The 24,181-nt window shown below is 36.8% G+C and overlaps 1 protein-coding gene across 2 annotated transcripts in view; it reads left to right on the top strand.

The window, feature by feature from the left end:
• Positions 1-24,181, top strand: part of palm1b (paralemmin 1b) — a 65,748-nt gene that overhangs the window by 19,186 nt on the left and 22,381 nt on the right. For both annotated transcript variants that reach the window (XM_030126889.1, XM_030126888.1), the window contains exons 2-3: positions 16,656-16,698; positions 20,606-20,686. In XM_030126889.1, the coding sequence (XP_029982749.1) occupies positions 16,657-16,698; positions 20,606-20,686 (123 nt within the window). In that variant the 5' untranslated portion in view covers position 16,656. The remainder of the gene's footprint in view (positions 1-16,655; positions 16,699-20,605; positions 20,687-24,181) is intronic.

The raw sequence follows: 24,181 nt of genomic DNA, 5'->3' as shown, positions 1-24,181 counted from the left end.
AGACCTCACATTGGGCTCATATTTCTCCGTTTATGTGTGGTTTCTCATGGATGTTGCTCGGGATGGGAATCGAGAACCGGTTCTTTTTTGCCGCGTTTCCACTACGTGGCATCGGCTCAACTCGACTCGACTTTTGCGTTTCCATTATGAAAAAGGACCTAGAATCTGATACCTGGTACTAGTTTTTTGGTATCACCTTCACTGAGGTTCCAGGACTGGGGACCAGATACTAAAAGGTGACACTGTGTAAACACTGCAGACCACTGATTGGTCAGAGTCGTCTCTGTGACCCGCCCTTTTACAAAAAACAGATGCAGAAGTTGACAGTAAATCTGTCGGTAGGTGAATCCACATGATGACAGTCTGTAAAACTACATCATGGTTTGTCCAGGAGGTTCAGACGCAAAAATTCAGCATGAGTTTGATGAGACAACACACAACGAGTGAGTTTATCAGCAACTCTGAGCAGACGACACAGAAGTAATGCACTGCATCGCTATGACAACCAGGTACTGTAAAGTCGGTCCTGTCCTGTAATGGAAACAGTCTGGAATAGGACCTGGTACCAGAGTCAAGTCGAGCCGGTTCCATGTAGTGGAAATGCGGCATTAGAGAACCAGATCCCAGTAGCTCGATTCCTTGGAATCGTTTGCCTGCTTAACGATTCTGCTCATCGATTCCGCCTTCGTTGCACATGTGCGATGATGCCACGCGCACGCTGCATTGTTTTGGTCAGAACGAAGACAACATGGTGTTGAGGCAGAAACGGTCTAAAAAGATGACACCAGGTCCAAACAGACCACACCAGGTCCAGTTGAACTCTGTCAAAGCTTCCATTTCTTCTAAAGGGTGGAATCCCTCCAATCTGCTCAAACATTTGTCCATGTGATTCATTTACAGGAATGTCACGTATTTGATTCTCTACTTAGCGGTGCTGGTGAATCTAGCGGCAGAGTGAACACCAGGCCATCTTCTGGGCCCAGTTCTGGTTCTGGTGTGGGCAACAAACGTCGTACCCCCTCAAATACAAGTTTCTGAAGGTAGAGGAAAGGAAATGAGGTGCACAACAACAGGAGACGAGCAGAGTTGAACTGGCAATATGCGGCAATAGAGGAATTAGTAAAATGTCTGTAGTTTCACTTTCACTCCAAACAGCCCCCCCCCCGAACCGTCCCCGGCATCATCTGTTATTATTATTTGTTCATACTCTATATGTTATATTTTCTGTGCAGATGGAAATATAAAAGACAGTTAATGCAAACACACCTGTTTGTACTCTTTTATTCCCTCACCCAATGAGAATCGATAAAAGAATCGGATCGATAAGCAAAATCGATAATGGAATTGGAATCGTTAAATTCTTATCGATTCCCATCCCTAGATGTTGCACAGTACTACGTGCATCTTTTGCTACACTGACAGAGCTGTTATTTATGTTTGACCTCGGGGGGGGGGGGTTACCCTGTGACCCTGAAATGCTAACATGTGACCTCAGAGGACTTCCTCCAGTTTTTATTGGCGCTGGGTTGTTTCTATTTGGCAGAGTTTGTATTATTCCTCAGATAGAAGGATGCTGAGCTGCATGTGTGACAGCGTTCATGTCAGACCGGGACAATTGTGTGTGCATGTGTGTTTATGTATGCATGTGTGTGTCCACGCTAACAGTCAGGGTGGAGTGGTATTGTCTTGGTGCTCTTTTGGCCTGAAGGAAGGAAGATGTGGAAGTGGGGAGGAGAGAGAAGGAGAACGAAGTGCCACTCCAACACAGTGTGTGTGAAGGAGATTTCAGATTAGTTTCCTTTTCCAGAGTGTCTGGGTTTTCTAATGCAGGACCCGGGTCATTAAGCTCAAGAGTCATTTCCATTCTCTCTGAGGAGAAAACATTTTGTGACAGGCAGGTAGTGTAATTTGGTGTGTGTCATTTTTTTTTCTTGGGGGGGTGTCTCCAGACACTTTATCCATTCAGGCATCACCAGAAATGGCTGTTTTATTCATATCTGGGACATTCCAGAAAGATAATGAAATATTAACAAATCAAAATACTCATCCTTTCTTTCTTTTCTATGGGTTCCACCGATACAGATGCCAGTATCGGGTATCGGATCCGATACTCACACTGTAAAAAAAATCCTGTTGTTTTTACAGAAAAAAACTGGCAGCTGTGGTTTCCAGAACAATACTGTAAAAAAACACATCCAACTGTAAACATATTTACAGAGTAACATGTAGATTTAACAGTTTAAACATGTAGATTTAACAGTTTAAACATGTAGATTTAACAGTGGATTTAAATGGTAAATGTTCTGCACTTCTTTAGCTCATTTTCTCCTCCTTCATGGTGTCCACAGCTCTTTCCAAATCCACCAGGTCCAACTTGGACCAGTTTAGGGTTCAGTGTCTTCCATGGACACTTGGATATATGGACAGTCAGAGCCAGGATTGGAACCACCAACCCTTTGGTTAATGGACGAGCCGCTCTACCAACTCTACCAACCCATTCATTTACAAATTTAAAATGTTACACTGGTAAATGTTTACTTTTTTTATTACTTTTTTATTTAAAAAAAAAAAAGCAAATAGGCCGTTATTTCAACAATAAAACAATAGAAATCCATCATTTCTACATCCAAATCTGGTTTTGTTCACATACTCTTCCTGTAAAAACTACAGTTATATTTGATTTAATCGTTAACACAAAAATCTTTTCAAATAAACAACTTTGCATTGTATTGTCACTTACATTTTTTTTATGTTGCAATTTTGCAACTTTTTGGTGTTAATTCTACAGTCATTTTTTACAGTGCAGTGTGTGTACTTGTACTCATACTCGTAAAAGTACTCCGATACAACCGCACCGATACCACTTATGACAGCGTGACATTCACAGTTAAATGCAGCAGGTATGGAGGAGTAATGTCAACAGTGTGGAGATTTAACGAAATAAACGACGGTGACAAAAGTAACGTCTGGAAAAAAGTGGTATGGGCGCATCCCTATTCTTTTCTATTCAAGAGCCTCAGACAAACCTTTCCTTTGGGTCACCAGACAGAGTAAAACACATCAAAATACTCTGATATCGCTGACATTTCCAGACACTTTAAATCCACGCTCACAGGTTGATACGCGCCATGGCACAGTAATATACTGAGACTATGGCTGGGCGCAGTGCATTTCTGTGTTTCAAATGTTATTTTTCCCAGTGTTTTTGAATTAATTTCCCTAAAACAGATACAAGACAGTATTCCTTCTATCTGTTTTCCTTTGTTGCAGTCCACTACCAACCAATATATATGTGTAATAACACTTAATCATATACCTTGAAAACATGAAACCGGCACTTTTGTCATTTATTTTCCAATTAATCTTATTAAAATACATAACATTTAGCACATTTAATCTCTGAAGCAAATCATTTCTAAAAATTGTAGACCAGTGCTATCAGTAGTATTAGGAACACATTAACTGCATGTATTGAACCCCACTGATCTATGGGACTTTCTGGGACCAGTCATCCAGGACAAGTCTATCTGTACAAAATACATTTCATCATTGTTCACCAATTGGAAAAAAAAAAAAAAAAAACTCAGCCAGAGCCACAGAATTGGGACCTTTATGGACAAAATCACACACAACTACTATGTACATCAATGGATCATGTATGTATCAGGTATTCAAGTCTTTACTATCAATCTATTATCAAATGTTATAAAATCAAGCTTTTATCTCAGTGTGAAACTGTGAATGCTGTAGGATGGATTAAAACCAGTATGTTCAGTTCCTGGTTGTTGTGTTTTTTGGTACAGATAATCCCAGATTAGTAGTGATGAAACCCGGTGTAATCTCCCACCACAGCTGATGGACCTTCACTGTCCCACAGACTCACAGTGGAACTGTTAGTCTTGTGTCCAAAGCAGTACAGTACAGAATGCACTTGATGACCTTTTTATACCCAGACTCTGTTGCATGAATAATGAATACAGTGTTTCTTAACCGACGTTTCAGGCCATGTTAGTGTAACTGGCTGCAAAAACTAGGTTCCCCTACAATACTACCATTTGAATATAATCTTACTGAGCAAGGATGATAATTGCGGAAGAAGAAATTGTAATACATAATTTATCAACCTTAGACTTTCTGTAGAGATGACATCCTAAACGGCCTGATCACAATCCAGGGTACCAGAAAGGGTGCACATATAGATAAAAAATACTAATGCTGTATCAAAAAATCAGACAGGCCATTTTATTTGTCTGATATTTCTCTTTTAAAGTCCAAAATGTGTTTGTATTGTGGTGTCTACCATAAATGTGTCAGGCTTGTACCCCTGTCAAATCAGAAATTCTTGGGTGTACGGACACTCCAGCCTAATAGCCTCCATATTTAATGCCTACACAGATATACAAATGTTTCAGCACTCAGGAGAATCATGCATTGTTTATTGCATAGATGTTAGGCCTGTAACGGTACACAAAATTTTCAGTTCGGTACATTTTCAGTTTTCAAAGCCACAGTTTGTTTTTTTTTCCATTCGGTACAGGAAGAAAGAAAACCCCTCAAAATGTCTATTAATACTTTTATGAATTTTTTAACATTTTTCCCCCAATTTTTGGAGACAATAGAATATAGAAAAACAGGAATAATACTAGAAGCACTCGGAGAGCGCAGACCTCCGCCAAGGCTGATCAGTGCCCCCCCCCCCCCCGTGGGCCCCCCCACGCCAAGGAGGTTATGTTTTTGCCAGGGTTTGTTTGTTTGTTTGTTTGTCTGTCTGTCTGTTTGTCTGTCCGTTAGTGTGCAACATAACTCAAAAAGTTATGGACAGATTTTGATGAAATTTTCTGGTCTGCGCCCCCCCCGTGGGCCCCCCCACCCCCGATCACCACCAAAATTTAATCATTTCTTCCTTATCCCATTTCCAACAAACCCTGAACATTTCATCCAAATCTGTCCATAACTTTTTGAGTTACGTTGCACACTAATGGACAGACAAACAGACAGACAGACAAACAAACAAACCCTGACAAAAACATAACCTCCTTGGAGGAGGTAATAACTCTGCTGCTACAAATCTCACACTGGGCGATCCGCCTCCCATACATTCTACCTCCCCTACGTTCCGTCTTCCGTACGTTCACATGTTTTCACGCTCATTGGGTCGCCATTTTATCAGTTTTGATCTGATTTTCTTCAAATGTGGAGGATTGCAAGATCTAGTAATAGATGGCCAAAGAAACATTTTGGGGATGGTTTTGGGGGGATCTGTTTGCAATACTGATTAAAAACTGATGCAAATATACTTGTACACCTCAGTTGTGATCAGGCCGTACAGCAAGTATCTCCTAAAGAATGACTTTACATTTTGCTCCATAAGCATTAAGGTAATCTGTTTTCAGACATTTCAGTAAAGACCATAAGAGCGTCAGGTGACCATGAGCACAGAGCTTTTAGAAGAGGATGCTGGGGCTCAATGCATGCACTTAATGTGTTCCTGGAAATGCAGTCAACTGGGAATCCAGTCAGTCATCAGCCCATTTCCTTCACTTCTTCTGCCATGCACCTGCCTTTACAGATTGTTTTTTCGGGTGTGTTGTTTCTGTAAATCAGCTCCTTGGTCTGTCACTATTCCACTCTGGCTGATGTTGTCGGTGTGTGCATTCATCTGTCTCAGTATGTCTCAGTCTGTCCATGTGAGCGACCGCCTGCTCCTCTGGATCCTTCCCTGTGTCGGTCATAAATGTGATTACTGTTCTAACTATGCCACATAGACGCCTGTCTAGAAGCATCGGTCGGCTCTGCTTTCTTCCTGTTAGTCCATAATTTATGAGAGGCAATGGGACAAAGGCCCTTGATGTTCTAACAAGGCTGACAGATATGTTTTTCAGTAGGTTTTAAAAATTAATCACAGCTTTAGCCTAGATGTTGGACAAGGTGAGAAAATCGAGCAGTTAACCCCGAGTTGATCAAACAGAACGTTAATCTTGGTAGGATCAATGACAACAGACTTTTTTTTTTTCCTGCTATCCACATGGTATTTGTGTCACAGTATTAGGTGTGGTAGTGGGTATCAAACCTCAGCACTGAAATATGTTTGTATTGCAGTATGACCAAAAAAAAATGATTTAGTGAATTTACAATGTGTCACATAACAAACATTTTACTGTAATCATAATGAAGAGGTTCCCACAGAATGATAGAATATAGGATGTGGTCAATATGAAATGCATAAACTACAGAATGTAAAATATTTGAAATATGCAATAGGGATGTAACGATTACCGGTATAACGATAAACGGCGGTAAAATTGCAGACGGTTAGTATTACCATTTAAATTCTAATTATCATAACTGTGCTTGATTACCGCACTTTTAGGGGAAAAAACCCTATGTAAAGATCTGCTTTTATGTCAAATATTTGAGTATAGTTTTAATTTATTACAATTTTAGTTTTCTATACCTAATATTTGGAACCAATATTCACTTTTAAAGTCTTTGAAAAGGTTCGTTAAGCATCTGTGTGTTATTTATGCAATAAATTATATACATTTTTCAAGTCGGATTTTACATTTTTGTGTGTTTTCTGGCCTTTTATGTTTTTATAGTAGGTTAAAGTGAAAAAATAATAGACAGATGATATAGATGAAGTTGTGCTGAAAAAAAAGATCCCAAACATGGGTATAGTAAACATTTGTTTATATAGTATTTAAAGGCAAAATCAAAAGGACTGAAAAACGGACAAAATAGACTCAGACCACTAAGGGTTAATATTTGAATGTTTCTGCAACAGAAGGGACATTGTGACTATTATTATATTTTATTATTTATTTATTTTTTAAATACAACTTGGTTAAATTATTTCAGTGTATGTATTAGTACTTTTTGAACATTTTGAGCACAATTTCAACAATACCACGATAATAATGATAACTGTGATAATTTTAGTCACAATAACCGTGATATGAAATTTTCATACTGTTACATCCCTAATATGCAAATTGCGTGTGATAACTTCCTAACAATGACAGTGGATTTGAAATGGATGTGAGTCAAGCTTGATTGTAAATGGGGGTGCAGACGTGTGTTGGTGTACAGCTGTTGAGATAAACTGGTGTGTGTGTATATGTGTATGTGACTGTATGTGTTTATATATACGTGCATGTGTGTATATGTGCATGTGTGTATGTATATGTGCATGTGTATGTGTGTATGTATATGTGTGCATGTATATGTGTATGTGACTGTATGTGTTTATATATATGTGCATGTGTGTATATGTGCATGTGTGTATGTATATGTGTATGTGTGTATGTGTACAGGTTTGTAGGGCTGTGTTTATAGCTAATCATAATCTTCTGTTGTATATCATGCGATTAAACACTAACAGTCTGAGGACTGGAATGGGGGGGGGGGGGGTAGAACTGGATAAGCAGTGGCTTCTTCCTCCTCCTTTTCAGGCACAACAGTTGTCCTTTTTTTCTATTATTTGATTTTTTATTTATGTATTGTTTATTATTATTACTTTTTTGTTTTTCCTCCATATGTTTTGAATTATGTCTGTGTCTGAAATAACCTAAACTAAACTAAAACTAAATTATGTAATTAAATTGTTCTGTCAAACAAACAGCTGACTGTTAACCACAGGCTGCTAGCTAGATAATTATTATTTCAGAGCTAATGTAAGTTGCTAACCATCCAGTGAATGCAGTGTACTTACACATGTGGTAATGCTAAGCCCTGGTCATATTATAGTTAACCTGATGTCAGCGAAGACAGGAGCTGACATTAAATGGTCTAAACAGCAGAATAAGGTGTTTTTAAGTGAGGTTTTCTGATAGATATGAACATTTATTTTCACTCATATTGTTGTGGGTGCTTAATGAGACTCTGAACTTTGATATCATATTTATTTTTCATAAATCAAGCAAATTTTCCAAAGGCTTTAGAAATAGATATGCTAATGACTTGAGCATTTACTCCGAATATTAATTGTATTAATTTGCATTTTATGGAGTTATAATGACTACAAAGAATGGTAAGAACAGATAACTGTCTCATTAAATTTTGCACATCGCTTAACGGTGGACAGTTATGTAAGTCGCTGCCTTGAAACCTCACAGCTAGGATTTTAGCTATACTAAGGTATTGCAGTATATGAAAAATTAATAAGGTACAGGAAATGAAATCCACTAAACCATTTCTACCATAGTGCCTGGAAGTATGTACCTTATCAGCACGCACTGACCATGTGAAAGCATAAAAGGCTTCTCATCTGAAGTGATGCCCAGGTCTGACTACATATTCATAAATTCACTCACAGACGACATGGCCTAACATTATTTGTAAACATTAACTCTCATTTGTTTCACATGATTAAGTGTATTTGTAGGATTATTACTGTATTAAACAACACTCTGAACCTAATTTCATTTTGTGCCTGCGTCCGGTCTCCGTCCTGCCTGTCTTATCTACGGTGGGCGTGTCCTGTCTGTTTTCTGCTGATGATGCTCACACTGAGCGTTCCCAGGTCACGACACGTCAGAGTCTAACCAGTGCTTTCCTCATCCCACTTGTTAACTGATTCAGATGTAGATGCCCCGTTAGCAAAAAGACCTGTTTTTTTGTTTTGTTTTGTTTTGTTTTTTTACTCCAACCTGACAGGAGAGAGGAGAAACAGGACTGTAAAAAAAAAAAAAAACTGACAACACACATCTTAGACCAGGGCTGTCAAACTCATTTTGGTTCAGTTCCATATTTAGCTCAGTTTGATCTGCAGTGGGCCAGACCAGTAAAATAATGACTGAATAACCTATAAATAACAATAAATCCAAATTTTTCTGTTTGTTTTATTACAAAAAAAAAAACCCAATTAAATTATGAAAATATTTACATTTTACAAAAAAAGTGTGAATAACCTGAAAAAACAGAAATTTCGTTTTAAAAATTAATGCAATTTTAGCAAAATTATACCTCGACTTATTATTTATTCATGTACATTTACACACAATATTACGTAAACATTTGGTAACAGGCAGAATATTGTTAAAATTTTGGAGTTTGGAACTAAAATTTGAACAATTTCTACAATATTCCATCTGTTATTATTATGAACACAACTCCAGATCCCAGTGGATCCATAAATGCACCAAACATTTAGTAACAGGCAGAATATTGTTCAAATTGCACATTTCAGGTTGTTCATCTTTGTTTTAATTTATGTATTTATTTGCATTTTATTGTGAAAGAATATTTTTTTAAATGTAAATATTTTCACACTGTAATGTTATTTTTTTCACTTAAATTTTATCCACATAATTTTTCACAAAGAAAATTTGTGGTTGTCATTATTTATGGGTTATTGTGTTCTTATTTTGACTGTAGATCCCATTGGTCTGTATGTGGAACCTGAACCAAAAGGATTTGTTCAACCTGGACTGTTCAGGTTCATTTATGCACTTTCATCTTGCAGGGCCGGAATGGAACCTTTGGCGGGGGGGGGGGGGGGGGGGGGGGGGGGCAGATTTGGCCCCTGTGCATTAGAATAACAAAAAATATAATTAAGTCCTTACATATGTAGTTTTTATAATGTGTGTGTTTGTGTCTCATGTATTCAGTTCAGGTGTGCGTCAGACTTCCCATGTCCATCCTGGTTTTAGCTTTAGTGCAGTGTTTTTCAACCTTGGGGTCAGGACCCCACATGGGGTCGCCTGCAATTCAAATGGGGTCACCTGAAATTTCTAGTCATTGATAAAAATAAAATAGAAAACTTACTAAATAAAAAAATCTATGGTGAGTTGAGAGAAACGATCGTAATCCACAACAGACATGACAAACTGTGGTTGTGAAACTGCAGCACTGTGGTTCTGTTTATGTGTCAAATGTTCATTGTGGTCAGTTTCAGATAATTCATAGTTTCAGTTCTTGTTTGTTCAGTATTAATTGTCCTCCTTGTAAATCACAGCTGGACTGACTGGACAGATCCTGACCAAGGAAAATCCAATTCTCCCTTTGTGCAGTAATCTACACCTGGATTTACTGCCTCTGTCCATAATAATATACATTATATAGACTAAATGTCGCCTAAAATTTACATTTATTTGCAACATATTAGAGCAAACTATCACATGAGAAAAAACAAATTAATTTTATCAAAAAAAAAGTCTCTGTTTTGTCTGTTTTGTCAGAAATTTGTGATGTTCAAATGGGGTCACGAGCTAAAAAAAGTTGGAAACCACTGTTGTAAGGGTTAATGTTTTCGATACACTTTTTTTTTTCTTAACTTTATTTATAGAACTTTTCAACATTTATAGAACCTTTCATTTAACAAGCATAACCTCCATAATTTCAAACAATGTACTCATGATACAGAGATTGACATCGGACACGACAAACAAACAGAACCCAAGGATATACATTATATAGACTAAATGTTGTCTAAAATTAACGTTTATTTGCAACATAGTATAGCAAACTATTACATGAGAAAAAACAAATTAATTTTATCAAAAAAAAAAAAAGAAAAAGTCTGTTTTGTCTGGGGTCGTCAGAAATTTGGGATGTTCAAATGGGGTCACGAGCCAAAAAAGGTTAGGAACCACTGCTGTAAGGGTTCATGTTTTAGACACACTTAATTTTTATTTTTATTTTTTTAAACTTTATTTATAGAACTTTTCAACATTTATAGAACCTTTCATTTAACAAGCATAACTTCTATAATTTCAAACAATGTACTCATGATACAGAGATTGACACCGGACACGACAAACAAACAGAACCCAAGGATATACATTATATAGACTAAATGTTGTCTAAAATTAACGTTTATTTGCAACATAGTATAGCAAACTATTACATGAGAAAAAACAAATTAATTTTATCAAAAAAAAAAAAGAAAAAGTCTGTTTTGTCTGGGGTCGTCAGAAATTTGGGATGTTCAAATGGGGTCACGAGCCAAAAAAGGTTAGGAACCACTGCTGTAAGGGTTCATGTTTTAGACACACTTATTTTGTATTTTTATTTTTTTAAACTTTATTTATAGAACTTTTCAACATTTATAGAACCTTTCATTTAACAAGCATAACTTCTATAATTTCAAACAGTGTACTCATGATACAGAGATTGACACCGGACACGACAAACAAACAGAACCCAAGGATATACATTATATAGACTAAATGTTGTCTAAAATTAACGTTTATTTGCAACATAGTATAGCAAACTATTACATGAGAAAAAACTAATTAATTTTATTTAAAAAAAAAAAAAAAGTCTGTTTTTGTCTGGGGTCGTCAGAAATTTGTGATGTTCAAATGGGGTCAGGAGCCAAAAAAGGTTAGGAACCACTGCTGTAAGGGTTCATGTTTTAGACACACTTAATTTTTATTTTTTTAAACTTTATTTATAGAACTTTTCAACATTTATAGAATGTTTCATTTAACAAGCATAACTTCTATAATTTCAAACAGTGTACTCATGATACAGAGATTGACACCGGACACGACAAACAAACAGAACCCAAGGATATACATTATATAGAAAAATGAACGTTTATTTGCAACATAGTATAACAAACTATTACATGATCAAAAACAAATTATTTTTAGTAAAAAAAATGTCTCCGTATTTAATGTCTGGGGTCGCCAGAAATTTGTGATGTTAAAATGGGGTCATGAGCCAAAAAAGGTTGGAACCACTGCGTTAGTGCATCTCCAGATGTCTTTTTGTTCTTCCTGTTTGCTCAGCGGGAAAGGCGAAAATTAGAAAGGATGTGTCTAGACACTATGTTTGTGTTTATGTGTGGACTTGTGGGTCGATCAGATGATTGTGGTTGTACTTTTTCTTCACAGGGTCTTCATGTGATGATGATGTGGCTTGTTAGGAGAGAGGAATGTGCTGTTGTGTTTGCGTTGTATATGCGTGTGTTCAGGGAAAACAGAAATGTGCTCAGTAACGCTGCTCTCTATGGATTGTCATACGTCCCTGAGGTTTTTTATAAGACCTTCAGGGAATGGGCGTTAGGTAAGGAAGTATGAAAGAGAATCTATTCCTCTTTATGTGGAATAAAGGGTTAGTGTTGTTACACTGCATGCCTTTGTGTGGAAAATAATAAGTGTAGCAATCAGACCATTCCTATAGCAGGAGCATAATAGAGGAATGTGATCTGTTGAAACTTCACAATCCAAGCTTTGTGAGAGCTCGGTTAGGAAATGTTGCAAGAAAATGTAAATGTGACAGTGGGTGTCCTCCTAGACCAGGGGTGTCAAACTCATGTTAGTTCACTTCCACATTCAGCTAAATTTGATCTGCAGTGGGCCGAACCAGTAAAATAATAACAGAATAATAGAGAAATAATGTCAACTCCAAACTTTTCTCTATATTTTAGAGCAAAAAAAGTAAAATTACATTATGAAAATGTTTGCATTTACAAACTATCCTTTCAAACAGTGTGAATAACATGAACAAACTGAAACAATAAGTGTAATTTTAACACTATTCTGCCTCAGTTTATCATTTCCACATGTACATTATAACTTACAGATCACAGTGGATCTACAAACACAAAACATTTAATATCAGGCAGAATATTGTTAAAATTGTACATGCTTCTCTTAAAACATGTCAAGTTGTTCACATCTGTTCAGGTGATTCCCTTTTTTTTTTTTTGCGAAATTATACTTTGTTTTATTGTAAATACATGAAAATATTTACATTTACAAAGAGAAAAAATGTGGAGTTGTCATTGTTTTTATATTATGACAGTATTTGACTGGTTTGACCCACTGCAGATTGAATTGGTCTGAATGTGGAACCTGAACTAAAAGGATTGTTCATATCTTAGTGTAATTTCTGCATTTCACAAATTCATCCCCAGGGCCGGACTGGACCCTTTGGTGGGCCGGATTTGGCCCCCGGGCCGCATGTTTGGCACCTGTGCCCGAGACGTTCATCCCGAAAAGTGGTGAAATGATTTAAATGCATTTTACTGGTAACTGTGACGGGTGGGTGGGGAGTAAAGTTCGGTAGTTTTGTCCTAGTTCTTGGTAAATGTTTGGTTTGGACCAGCGTCGAGAAATGAGGATCCCACATGTGTTATGATGCAGTTTCAGTCCTGTCTGGGGAAGGTTTGCTGACACTGAAACGTTCCAACTGCTTTGACTTCTTCCTGCACAACCTCAGTCTGTAGAAAACTGGACTCAGCTCCATTTAATGTGTGTGAGAAAGAAGGAGACACCAATCAGACGGAGAATGGGGGAAATTAGACTGTAGAAGTGCCTGAAGGTTCCAACTGGGTCTTTCTATTATACCAGAATCATTCTATCAGAGATAAGGTGTAGCTTTATGTGAGGAAAAGGCATATGTTATCCCTAATAGGTTCGTAAATCTCACCCACCCTTGAAGGCATAAAATGGAATCTAATGTCATATAATCAATTTCCTAGTGCATAAATTCCAACGTGCAAATATATATGCATCTATGATCTCATAACAGTCCAATGTATGAGATTTAGAGGTATTTATGAGGCTCTAACTGCACAGATTATTCATCAGTGTATAATCACACAAGAACCATTGTGCTTTTGTTACTTTAGAACGGGGGGGGGGGGTGTCAAACTCATGTTAGTTCAGTTCCACATTCAGCCCAATGTGATCTGCAGTGGGCCGGACCAGAAAAATAATAACAGTGAAAAAAGTAAAATTATATTATGATCAGGTTTACATCTACAAAGTTTCCTTAAAAATCTAAATAACATGAAGAATTTGAATTGTCTTAAGAAAAACAAGTGCAATTTTATCATTTTTACAATATTCTGCTTCGGTTTATCAGTTTATCATTGCACATGTGCATTACAATCGCACAAAATATTTACTAACAGGCAGAATATTAGGAATATTGGTCAAATTGCATTTACTTTTCTTAAGACATTTCTGTTTGTTCATATTTGTTCAGGTTATTCACATTTTTTTGTAAAAGTATACTTTGGTAATGTAAACATTTTCATGTAATTTTACTTTTTTACACCAACAAAGCAAAGAAAATTTGGGGTTGTCATTATTTATAGGTTATTTTGATAATATTTTACTGGTTCTGACCCACTGGAAATCTAATTGGACTGTATGCGTCTGTATGTGGAATCTGAATTAAAATGATTTTGACACCATTGATTTTTTGCATGTCACAAATTCATCCCACGGGTCAGACTGGACCCTTTGGAGGGCTGGATGTGGCCCCCGGGATGCATGTTTGACACCTGTACTTTAGAATGAATTGTTAATGTCTACAGAAGTAATGTGTCACTGTTCATGGAGTCCACAGGTTACACTGTCAGATTTTGACAATAGCTCAGAACGGTCCTCTCATTGTTTTGTCATGGTCATCTCAATGAAATCCACCATTAAGGCTCATTAAACTCCATTGAACATGGAAATGCATGTGCGTATTCTGCGTATTTTCACATTGACATCAATGTTAAGAAAAGCCTGGAGAAGTATTCGACAACTCTTGTACAACAACCACAATGTTAAATAATAATAATAATAATAAACTTGATTTATATAGCATTTTGACAGAAAGAATTCACAAAATGCTTTACAATAAAATCAGAAGTAAACTAGAAAAGCACTCAGAGAGCGCAGACCCCTCCGCCAAGGCAGATCAGTGCCCCCCCCCCCCAAGATTACAATAGTTTTGGATTTTTCATTCTAGTTTAGTTTTATTTAGTTTGGACTTTTTAAAAAAAATCTAATTCAGTTTGTTTTAATTCGTTTTTAGAGCAGGTTTGATAGTTTTTATTAGTTTTCGTTTCCTTCTAAATGCTTAGTTTTAGTTTAGTTTTAGTATTAATCTTAGTTTAGTCGTCTCTTCTTCTCTGTTGTCGTCTTCAAATAAATCCCAGACAGGACTCTGCTGCTTTCTCCCAACTTTAGTCTCCATGTTTCCAGGTAGAGTGGGGACCAGAAGTGACGGACCATCAAGTGTTGTATGGTGCTGCTAGCTTAAATTGCTCAAGTGAAATAAATCGATTTTATATCAATTTGACATTTCCAAGACAAAAAGACAAAGTGAATTTTATCCATAATTTTTATCCGTTTTAGTTAGTTTTGTAAACACACAATACAGTTTCAGTTAGTTCTGTTCTTTTTCTTTTAATTATAGTTTTTATTTATTTCAGTTAACGAAACTGTTTTTACAATTCTAGTTTTGGTCATTTCATTAGTTTTCCTTAACGATAATAACCTTGGTACTTAACTGTTGCTGGTTGATGTTTGTCTTAAAAGAATGGGAGATAAATTCTGTTTGGTCCATCTTTATGGCTGATGCTTCGTATGGTCCCCAACAGCAGATAATGATAAAAATAGGCAAGGCAGATTTATTTGTATAACACAACTCATGCACAAGGTGATTCACAGTGCTTTACAAAAATGGAAAAGAGACAAATTAAAAACACACAATTATAATTAAAACATAATCAATAAAACATAAATAACACTGGTCAACAACAAATGTATTGTTTAAGTTTTTTGAGCTGATTTAGGATAATTTTGGTGTGCTGAATCCAAAAATCACATTAATTTTGCTCATTCAGGTCAACTTTATGAGCTCTGCTACATATTGGCTTTTTAACATTTTTGCTTACATTTATGGGCATTTTCACATCATATGATACAAAATTCTTTCATCTTTCTTGCAGTAAACAAGTTCTGAAGATTTTACTTTTGCCAATTTATGATTAATGTTTTTTTTAATATTACAGGTGAATGAATTGGCTTCGACTAGAAGATCTTGCAAAAATAAGCCTGATGTATTCTGCTACATCTGCGGTGAATACACCATTGTACCTAACAGGAATCAAGTCACAAGTTTCATAAAGTGTGCTTACCAATCTTATTTTGGTATTAAACTTGGTGACCAAGATAAAGTCACAAAAATGTAATCAATTTTGTAAGAAGATCAAATTTTTCAAAATCAAATTAGCAAAAAAAACCTGACCTGATTGAGAAAAACAGATGTCATTTTTGGATTTAGTGGTGCAAAATGGTCCTAATTCAGTTGAAAAAACCTAGACAACTTGCAAAAAATATTGTTTTGTAACCCAGTGTAATAATCAATTAAAACAAAGTAAAAGAGAAGAGTGCAGATAGAACCCTTTCAGTTGTTCTGTGCACAGTTGAACAGAACTGGACTGAAACACTATCAGATTAGAGGTCTGTCTCACATCATCAAGAAGAAAAACTAAAGTCCAGTCTAATTATACAAAGGTTTATGATTTTTCCAAGCCCATGAAGCAGTGCTCACTTTGTCCAGTCTCAGTTGTAGAAGCAGTCCTTCCTTCCTTTCTTCCCCCAGGCTTTCGCAGCACTTCCGTCCATCCATCCTGCATCCTAAGGCTCTGGTCTGGAACCTATTAGAGCAGGAATCTCCAGCCGTGCTCTGCTAACACATTAGCATACCTTGGCTGACTCCCTCTGACAGGAAAAAGACACCGAGATTTACTGCAGACAGACAGATATTTAGCCTCGCTCTCCAGGAAGTTGTTAGTAAATGCTGTGTGAGCCGTCGTTACAGTCGAGGAATGTCCCAGAGTGTCATGTGTGATAGCGGTGGTGGGTCACGTGTGGTTGGAACTGCCTCTGACTATCTCTGTGTGGTGTTCTCTGTTTCAGGATGGCTGAGGTGTCACAAGAGGAGAGACTCCAGGCCATCGCTGTAAGTCAGCAAAGGATGATACACTCTCTTTCTCCATTCTGTCTCCCATACACATTCAATCAATCAATCAATCAGATTTATTTATATAGCACCACATCGGAACAAAAGTTATCTCATGACACTACACATTTAGAGCTGGGCTAAATCAGACTCTAAGCTAATTTACAAAAATTCAGCAGAATCCTCCAGGTGCAAACACTTGGTGACAGTGGAAGAAAAAACTACCTTTAACAGTTAGAAACCTGGAGCAGAGCCAGACTGAGGAGGATGGACGACTGAACTGACCAGTTAAAGGGTTAAAGACAGAGGGTTAAAGGACGAGAGAGAGAGAGAGATTGGGGAGGGGGGAGAAGGGGGGAAATAGAGGGAGACACATGGATGCACAGCAAACTGAACTAGAACTGTTAAAAAACAAAACGTGCACACACTTGAAAACCCTCGGCCTGACTTATTAGTGCACGCCAAAGTTTTTGCATATACGGATGGACAGACGGACAGACGACGAACTGATGACAATATCCTGCAGCAAGGGCTGAGCGTAACTAGAACTACTGTTACTAGTATAACTACCAGTAACTAGAACAAATATCCATAACTGTTAACGCTACTACTCCAAATACAAGAATTAATTGTGGATATACTTAGGAATGGGAATCAAGAACCGGTTCTTTTTGAGAACCGGATCCCAGTAGCTCAATTCCTTGGAATTGCTTGCCTGCCTGCTTAATGATTCTGCTTATCAATTCTGCCTTGGTTGCTCATGCACGATGATGTCACTCGTACGCTGCATTGTTTTGGTCAGAATGTAGACAACATGGGGTTGAGGCAGAAACGGTCCAAACAGACCACACCAGGTCTAAACAGACCACACCAGGTCTAAACAGACCACACCAGGTCTAAACAGACCACACCAGGTCCAAACAGACCACACCAGGTCCAGTTGAACACTGTCACAGCTTCCATTTCTTCTAAAGGATGGAATCCCTCCAATCTGTTCAAACATTTGTCCACATTTGATTCATTTACAGGAATGTCACGTATTTGATTCTCTTCTTAACGGTGCTTGTGAATCTAACAGCAGAGTGAACACCAGGCCGTCATCTGGGCCCAGTTCTGGATCCGGTGCGGGCAACAAATATCGTACCCCCTCAAATACAAGTTTCTGAAGGTAGAGGAAAGGAAATGAGGTGCACAACAACAGGAGACAAGCAGAGTCAAACTGTTCCATGCAGTGGAAATGCATAGAGGAATTAGTAAAACATCTTTAGTTTCACTTTCACTGTACCACCCCTGAACCAGGCCCAGCATCATTCTGTTATTATTATTTATACTGTATACTTTATACTGTATGTGTTATATTTTCTGTACAGATGGATATATAAAAGACCGTTAATGCAAACACACCTGTTTGTACTCTTTTATTCCCTCACCCAATGAGAATAGATAAGAGAATCGATAAGAGAATCGATAAGGAATCGGATCGAAAAGCAAAATCGATAATGGAATCGGAATTGTTAAATTCTTATCGATTCCCATCCCTAGATATACTGCTACTGCAGCTGTTAGTATAAATAATACAAACATCTGCCATCCATGGAACTATAGAATAAACACTATCACAACTATATGGAGAAATGAATGATGATGATGGAGACAGGAGAGAAGAAGAACCACAGCAGGTCCAGGGATTCACACACACACACACACACACACACACACACTCAGGGTATATATGGATGGCTGCAGAAACCACATATCACTGGTCCTTGTCAGGTTCTGACAGCTGGTCTTAATGACTCAACCTTTGTGACCTCGTCTCCTTCACCCATTAGAGGTCACTGAAAGCTGCTGAGAGCTCTGCCTCTGTGTTTCTAGGACTGTCTCTGTCTCTATATGTTGAACCATCTAGTTCTGCTTTATCAGTCCACCAGTACTTCACTGCAGACTCAGGGTCCAGATATATGACAGGACAAAACAAAGGGATATAAACAGGTGAAAGATCCCACACTTCATTTAGTTAAAGAAGACAGATGTACAAAAATGTAGCTGAGTATAAATATTCACTCCTTTAATATATTCAGTCCTTTATGTGGCACATTCATCCATTCACACCCACAAATGCAGTCAAATTCACACACCACTCAAACAGGCAGTGTTTCAGTGCGTTTCAGTATCTTGCTCAATAACACTTCAATATGTGGATAGGGGTGAGGGATCAAACTGCCAACCTTCTGTTTTATGAACAGCCCACTCTAGCTCATGAGCCACAGCCTGTTAGAGGGTGGCATGTACAGCATTCACCTTCTACTACTACGGCAAAATGACGTCGAAATCTAGGCAGTCACTAGGTTATACAATAATAATGAGGGTTTTGAAATATGGTCACTGATTTATTTCCATTAGTTTACAATATTATAATACTACAGAGGGAATGGTAGTTGACCATATCGCACCACTGTGTCTCTACAGTACCTCTGAAAGTACTTCATTTGTTATTCGTCACATTTTTAGCAGGTGACATCCAGTATTATGGTACATTATGATCACTTACTACGATTGAACGTGGAGCAGGGTTAATATCAACCCAACTAAAAAGCATAGAACTTTAATGAGGGAGTTGTTGTTCGCAGCTGCTGTAGCGGAGGGTGGTGTGAGTATTCAGTTAGTTACATTCTACAACTATATCTATACTGAATATCACACACTGAATGAATTTTTCAGGCCAAAAAAGCCCCTAATTCCTACGGTAGATACAAGAAAAGAACTGACTGAAGATTGAAGTATCCATTGTTGAGTTATAGTTATAGTATAGTTATAGTTAAAGTTATGGTTATATTTCTAGTTATAGTTATAGTAATATTTATAGTTATAGTTATGGTTCTATTTATAGTTATAGATATGGTTATAGTTATATTTATAGTTGTAGTTATGGCTATAGTTATAGATATAGATATGGTTATAGTTATAGTTATAGTTATGGTTCTATTTATAGTTATAGATATGTTTATAGTTATAGTTATAGATTTGGTTATAGTTATATTTATATTTATAGTTATAGTTATGGCTATATTTATAGTTATATTTATGGTTATATTTATAGTTTAAGTTATAGTTGTATTTATAGTTATAGTTATGGTTCTATTTATAGTTATAGATATGGTTATAGTTATAGTTATAGTTATAGTTATAGTTATGGCTCTATTTATAGTTATAGTTCTGGTTATAGTTATAGTTTTAGTTATACTTATAGTTATATTTATAGTTATAGTTTTAGTTAAACATATAGTTATATTTATAGTTATTGATATGGTTATAGTTATATTCATAGTTATAGTTATATTTATAGTTTTAGTCTTAGTCATATTTATATTTATAGTTTTAGTCTTAGTCATATTTATAGTTATATTTATAGTTTTAGTCTTAGTCATATTTATAGTTATAGTTATATTTATAGTTTTAGTATACAGCTGTCAGAGTCATACACAGAGATGGAAATAAAATACAAAACAATTTTCCTCTTATTTTCAGTCAGTTCTGAAGTATTCTTTCATTTCTGAGTCAGATGATATTCTTCTAGTGTGACTTCAGTGATTTATTACAACAAATGTTGGATGTTGCTATTCACTAACGCTAACATTTATTTTCTCACTCACTGTCTCCTGTTCAGACAGTCTATTTCATTTACACAGTTCATGCCGTCACTAAAGCCTGGTGTTAAAGCCATTCACCAAACCTTGGATCTGATGTTGGTCTACATAAGTGAAACTTGACTTGACTTACCCTGTCATCGTACTGACAGCGTGGGCTCCTTTGAGAGTATCTAATAATAATTTTCCTAGTTTTGTTGTGATGCCTTCAGTTGTGAGATGATTAAAGATGATTCATTGCATTGTGTGTGTCATAACAGGAGAAAAGGAAGAAGCAGACAGAGATTGAAAACAAGAGGAGGCAGTTGGATGATGACCGGCGGCAACTGCAGCATCTTAAGGTACACACGTTTACACTGACACTTTCTGAACCTAACCTGTTTGTACAACTGCACTTGTGAGGATATTTACTTTAGAATATTGGAGAACAAATCAGTGATTCTGTTCCTGGTGTGCTTTCATTTAACATGTATTAATGCTTCAGATCAGGGCTGTCAAACATGCATCCCGGGGCCCAAATGCGTCCCCCCCCAAAGGTTCCAATCCGACCCCTGAGATGAATTTACAAAGTGTAAAAATTCCACAGTCCAGGCTGTGGAACTCATTTTAGTGTCGGTTCCACATACAGACCAATCGGATCTACAGTCAAATAATAACAGCAGAAGAACCGACAAAAAAGAATGACTCATTATTTTCTTCTGAGTTTGCTTTGGAAAAAAATAATATTATACTATGTCTATAAATAATGACAACTTCACATTTTTGTCTTTGTTTATGACCAAAAATAACATTAAATTATGAAAATATTTATAATATTTACAAACTATTCTGTAACAATAAAATGTGAATAATGTGAACAAATCTGACCAACCTGAAATATCTGCAGAAAATTCAGTCCAATTTGAACTCTTTTCTGCCTGTTCCTCAGTGTTTAGTGTCTTTGTAGATCTGATCCATAATGCACATGGACAAATGAGAAGTTACTACTCAAAAATCACCCAAAAATTACCCTAAAACCACCTAAAAATGACTCCAAAACCACCTAAAATTCACCCAAAAAAACACCTAAAAATCACCCAAAAATTCCCTGAAAACTACCTAAAAATTACTCCAAAACCACCTAAAATTTACCCAGAAATTACCCCTAAACCACCTAAAATTACTCAGAAAAACACCTAAAAATCACGCAAAAATGACCCCAAAAACACCTAAAAATTACTCAAAAACCACCTAAAATTCACCCAAAAATCATCCTAAAATCACCCAAAAATTACTCAAAAACCACCTAAAATTCACTCAAAAATTACCCCAAAACCACTTAAAATTACTCAAAAAACACCTAAAAATCACCCAAAAATGACCCCAAAACCACCTAAAATTACTCAAAAAACCCCCACCTAAAAATCACCCAAAAATGACCCCAAAACCACCTTAAATTACTCAAAAAAACACCTAAAAATCACCCAAAAATTACCCCAAAACCACCTAAAATTACTCAAAAAACCCCCACCTAAAAATCACCCAAAAATGACCCCAAAACCACCTCAAATTACTCAAAAAACACCTAAAAATCACCCAAAAATTACCCCAAAACCACCTAAAATTACTCAAAAAAACCCCACCTAAAAATCACCCAAAAATGACCCCAAAACCACCTTAAATTAGTCAAAAAAACACCTAAAAATCACCCAAAAATTACCCCAAAACCACCTACAATTACTCAAAAAAACACCTAAAATTACTCAAAAAACACCTAAAATTCACCCAAAAATTACCCTAAAACCACCTAAAATTACTCAAAAATCAACCAAAAAAACACCTAACATTATGCCTGTAAATAATGACAATTTCAAATTTTAATGCAAAAAAACCCCCCATTAAATTCTGAAAATATTGACATTTCCAAACTCTCCTGTAACACTAAAATGTGAATAACCTGAACAAATGTGACCAACCTGAAATGTCTGTATTAAATTCAGCCCAGTTTGAACTCTTCTTGTTCCTCAGTGTTTAGTGTCTTTGTAGATCTGATCCAGAGTGCACATGGACAAATGAGAAGTGGAGGCAGAAGACTGATAAAACTGCACTGATTTTTCTCAAGAAATTTCAGTTTTTTCAGGTCATTCACATCTTTTTTGTTTGGCTAGTTTATAAAAGTAAGTATTTTCATAATTGAATGTAGGTGTTTTTACACTCAAACAGACAAAATTTTGGAGTTGTCGTTATTTATGGGTTATTATGCTATTATTTTACTGGTCTGACCCACTGCAGACCAAACGGGACTGAGTGTGGAACCTGAAAGAACATGAGTTTGAGACTCCTGCTTTAGATGAAACTGAGTTTCAGTCAATGCAGAATCACACTTTTTTGTGCTTAGCTGCAACCTTGGAATACATGTCCCCATTTTACCCACTGCTGTGTGATCTCAGTAGGGAGAAAAAAATCAGTCCCAGTTGGAGTGAGATCCCTTATTTCCACAAATAAGGCCAGTGATTGAACAAGGACATAGAAAAAATGACAGTCACCTCTTACATGAGATGCCACACTGAAGAGTTTTGTCCTGTTTTTGCCAATGATGATGTAAAAAAAAAAAAGTGGAACAGTGTGGTTGTAGCTTGTGTTTTCTTTGTTGTCATCGTCACCCTCACCTTGACCTGTACATTCCACCATCTGGTAAAAACAAACAAACTTCAAGTTTCAGTGGGTGAATGAGCATATTTACACCTCCCACCAGACTGTGTATTCTTTGACTCTGTTCAGACCTGGTATTAACTCGTATCCTGAGCGATCCAATCACATGTGGACCGCTCCAGTGGAAGGTGTGAAAACATCCATTCCAAATACAATCACTCAGGTGGTCTGATATCATCATTCTACCGAGTCAATAAAGCTGATAGTGTCATTTTAACTTTTAGTAGAGTTAGAGTGAGGCTTATAACAGAAGAAGTGGTGATGAAGTCCTAAATGCATATATTACACTTCATCTGAAAGGGAATATCTGTGTTTAACATGTGGTTGAAACTAAATCTACTTCAGACCAGTTTAAACACAGCTAAATGTAACCCTAGCTCTAAAATGGGTTGCTGGTGACCTGGGGGATGTGAAGAGGTTTGAGTGTTATCAAAACGTGATAACCATATTACTGTGTCCTGTATAGTGCAGGCTGAGTGCACCAGGATGCCCTGTTTTAGCTTACCGGCCGACAGGCCGTAAGCTGTTGTCGTCATGTGTCGTCTGTTGTCCGTTACAAAACTTTCAATCATCTTCTTCTCCGAAACTCCAGTTCTGATTGACTTCAAACTTGGTATACAGCTTCTGTATGATGATGTCAACACAAGGGATTGAAATTATTTGGATCTGATTCTGGATTTGTTGCCACTTTGAAAAATTTTCCCATTATAAGAGACAGGAAGTGGATGGATCCAATAAATCAGTATCAATGATATCAAGTTGGAATTAGAATTTTTTACAGATCTGATTGGAATATGACCAAAACATGGACTATTTCTGTAACAGAATAAATACACATAGCTGGGTGAGAATAAATGGCATCTGGATACATTTCCCATTTCTCATTTGGCCGGTAAGCTACAGGGCCATTGGTCCTATTTTTTCTCATACAAGGGGGGGCTGAAAAGTTTGTAGCCTGACTCAGAACGAGTTCTTCCACAGCTGTGAAACTGTGCATACATTAAATTCAACCTCTCCTCATACTAACTGCATGGTTTCCTTCCAGATAAACCCACATTGGATCAATAATTTAGCACTTTGAACAGTAGTACTACAGACATTTGATGAAAGTTCTTGCTTTTCACCCCTCCCTCGTTCTCCCTCCC

This window comes from Sphaeramia orbicularis, chromosome 22, assembly GCF_902148855.1.
Source record: "Sphaeramia orbicularis chromosome 22, fSphaOr1.1, whole genome shotgun sequence".
NCBI classification, from domain to species: Eukaryota; Metazoa; Chordata; class Actinopteri; order Kurtiformes; family Apogonidae; genus Sphaeramia; species Sphaeramia orbicularis.
Note: the sequence above shows the minus strand (reverse complement) of the source record. Positions and strands in the feature narration are given on the sequence as shown.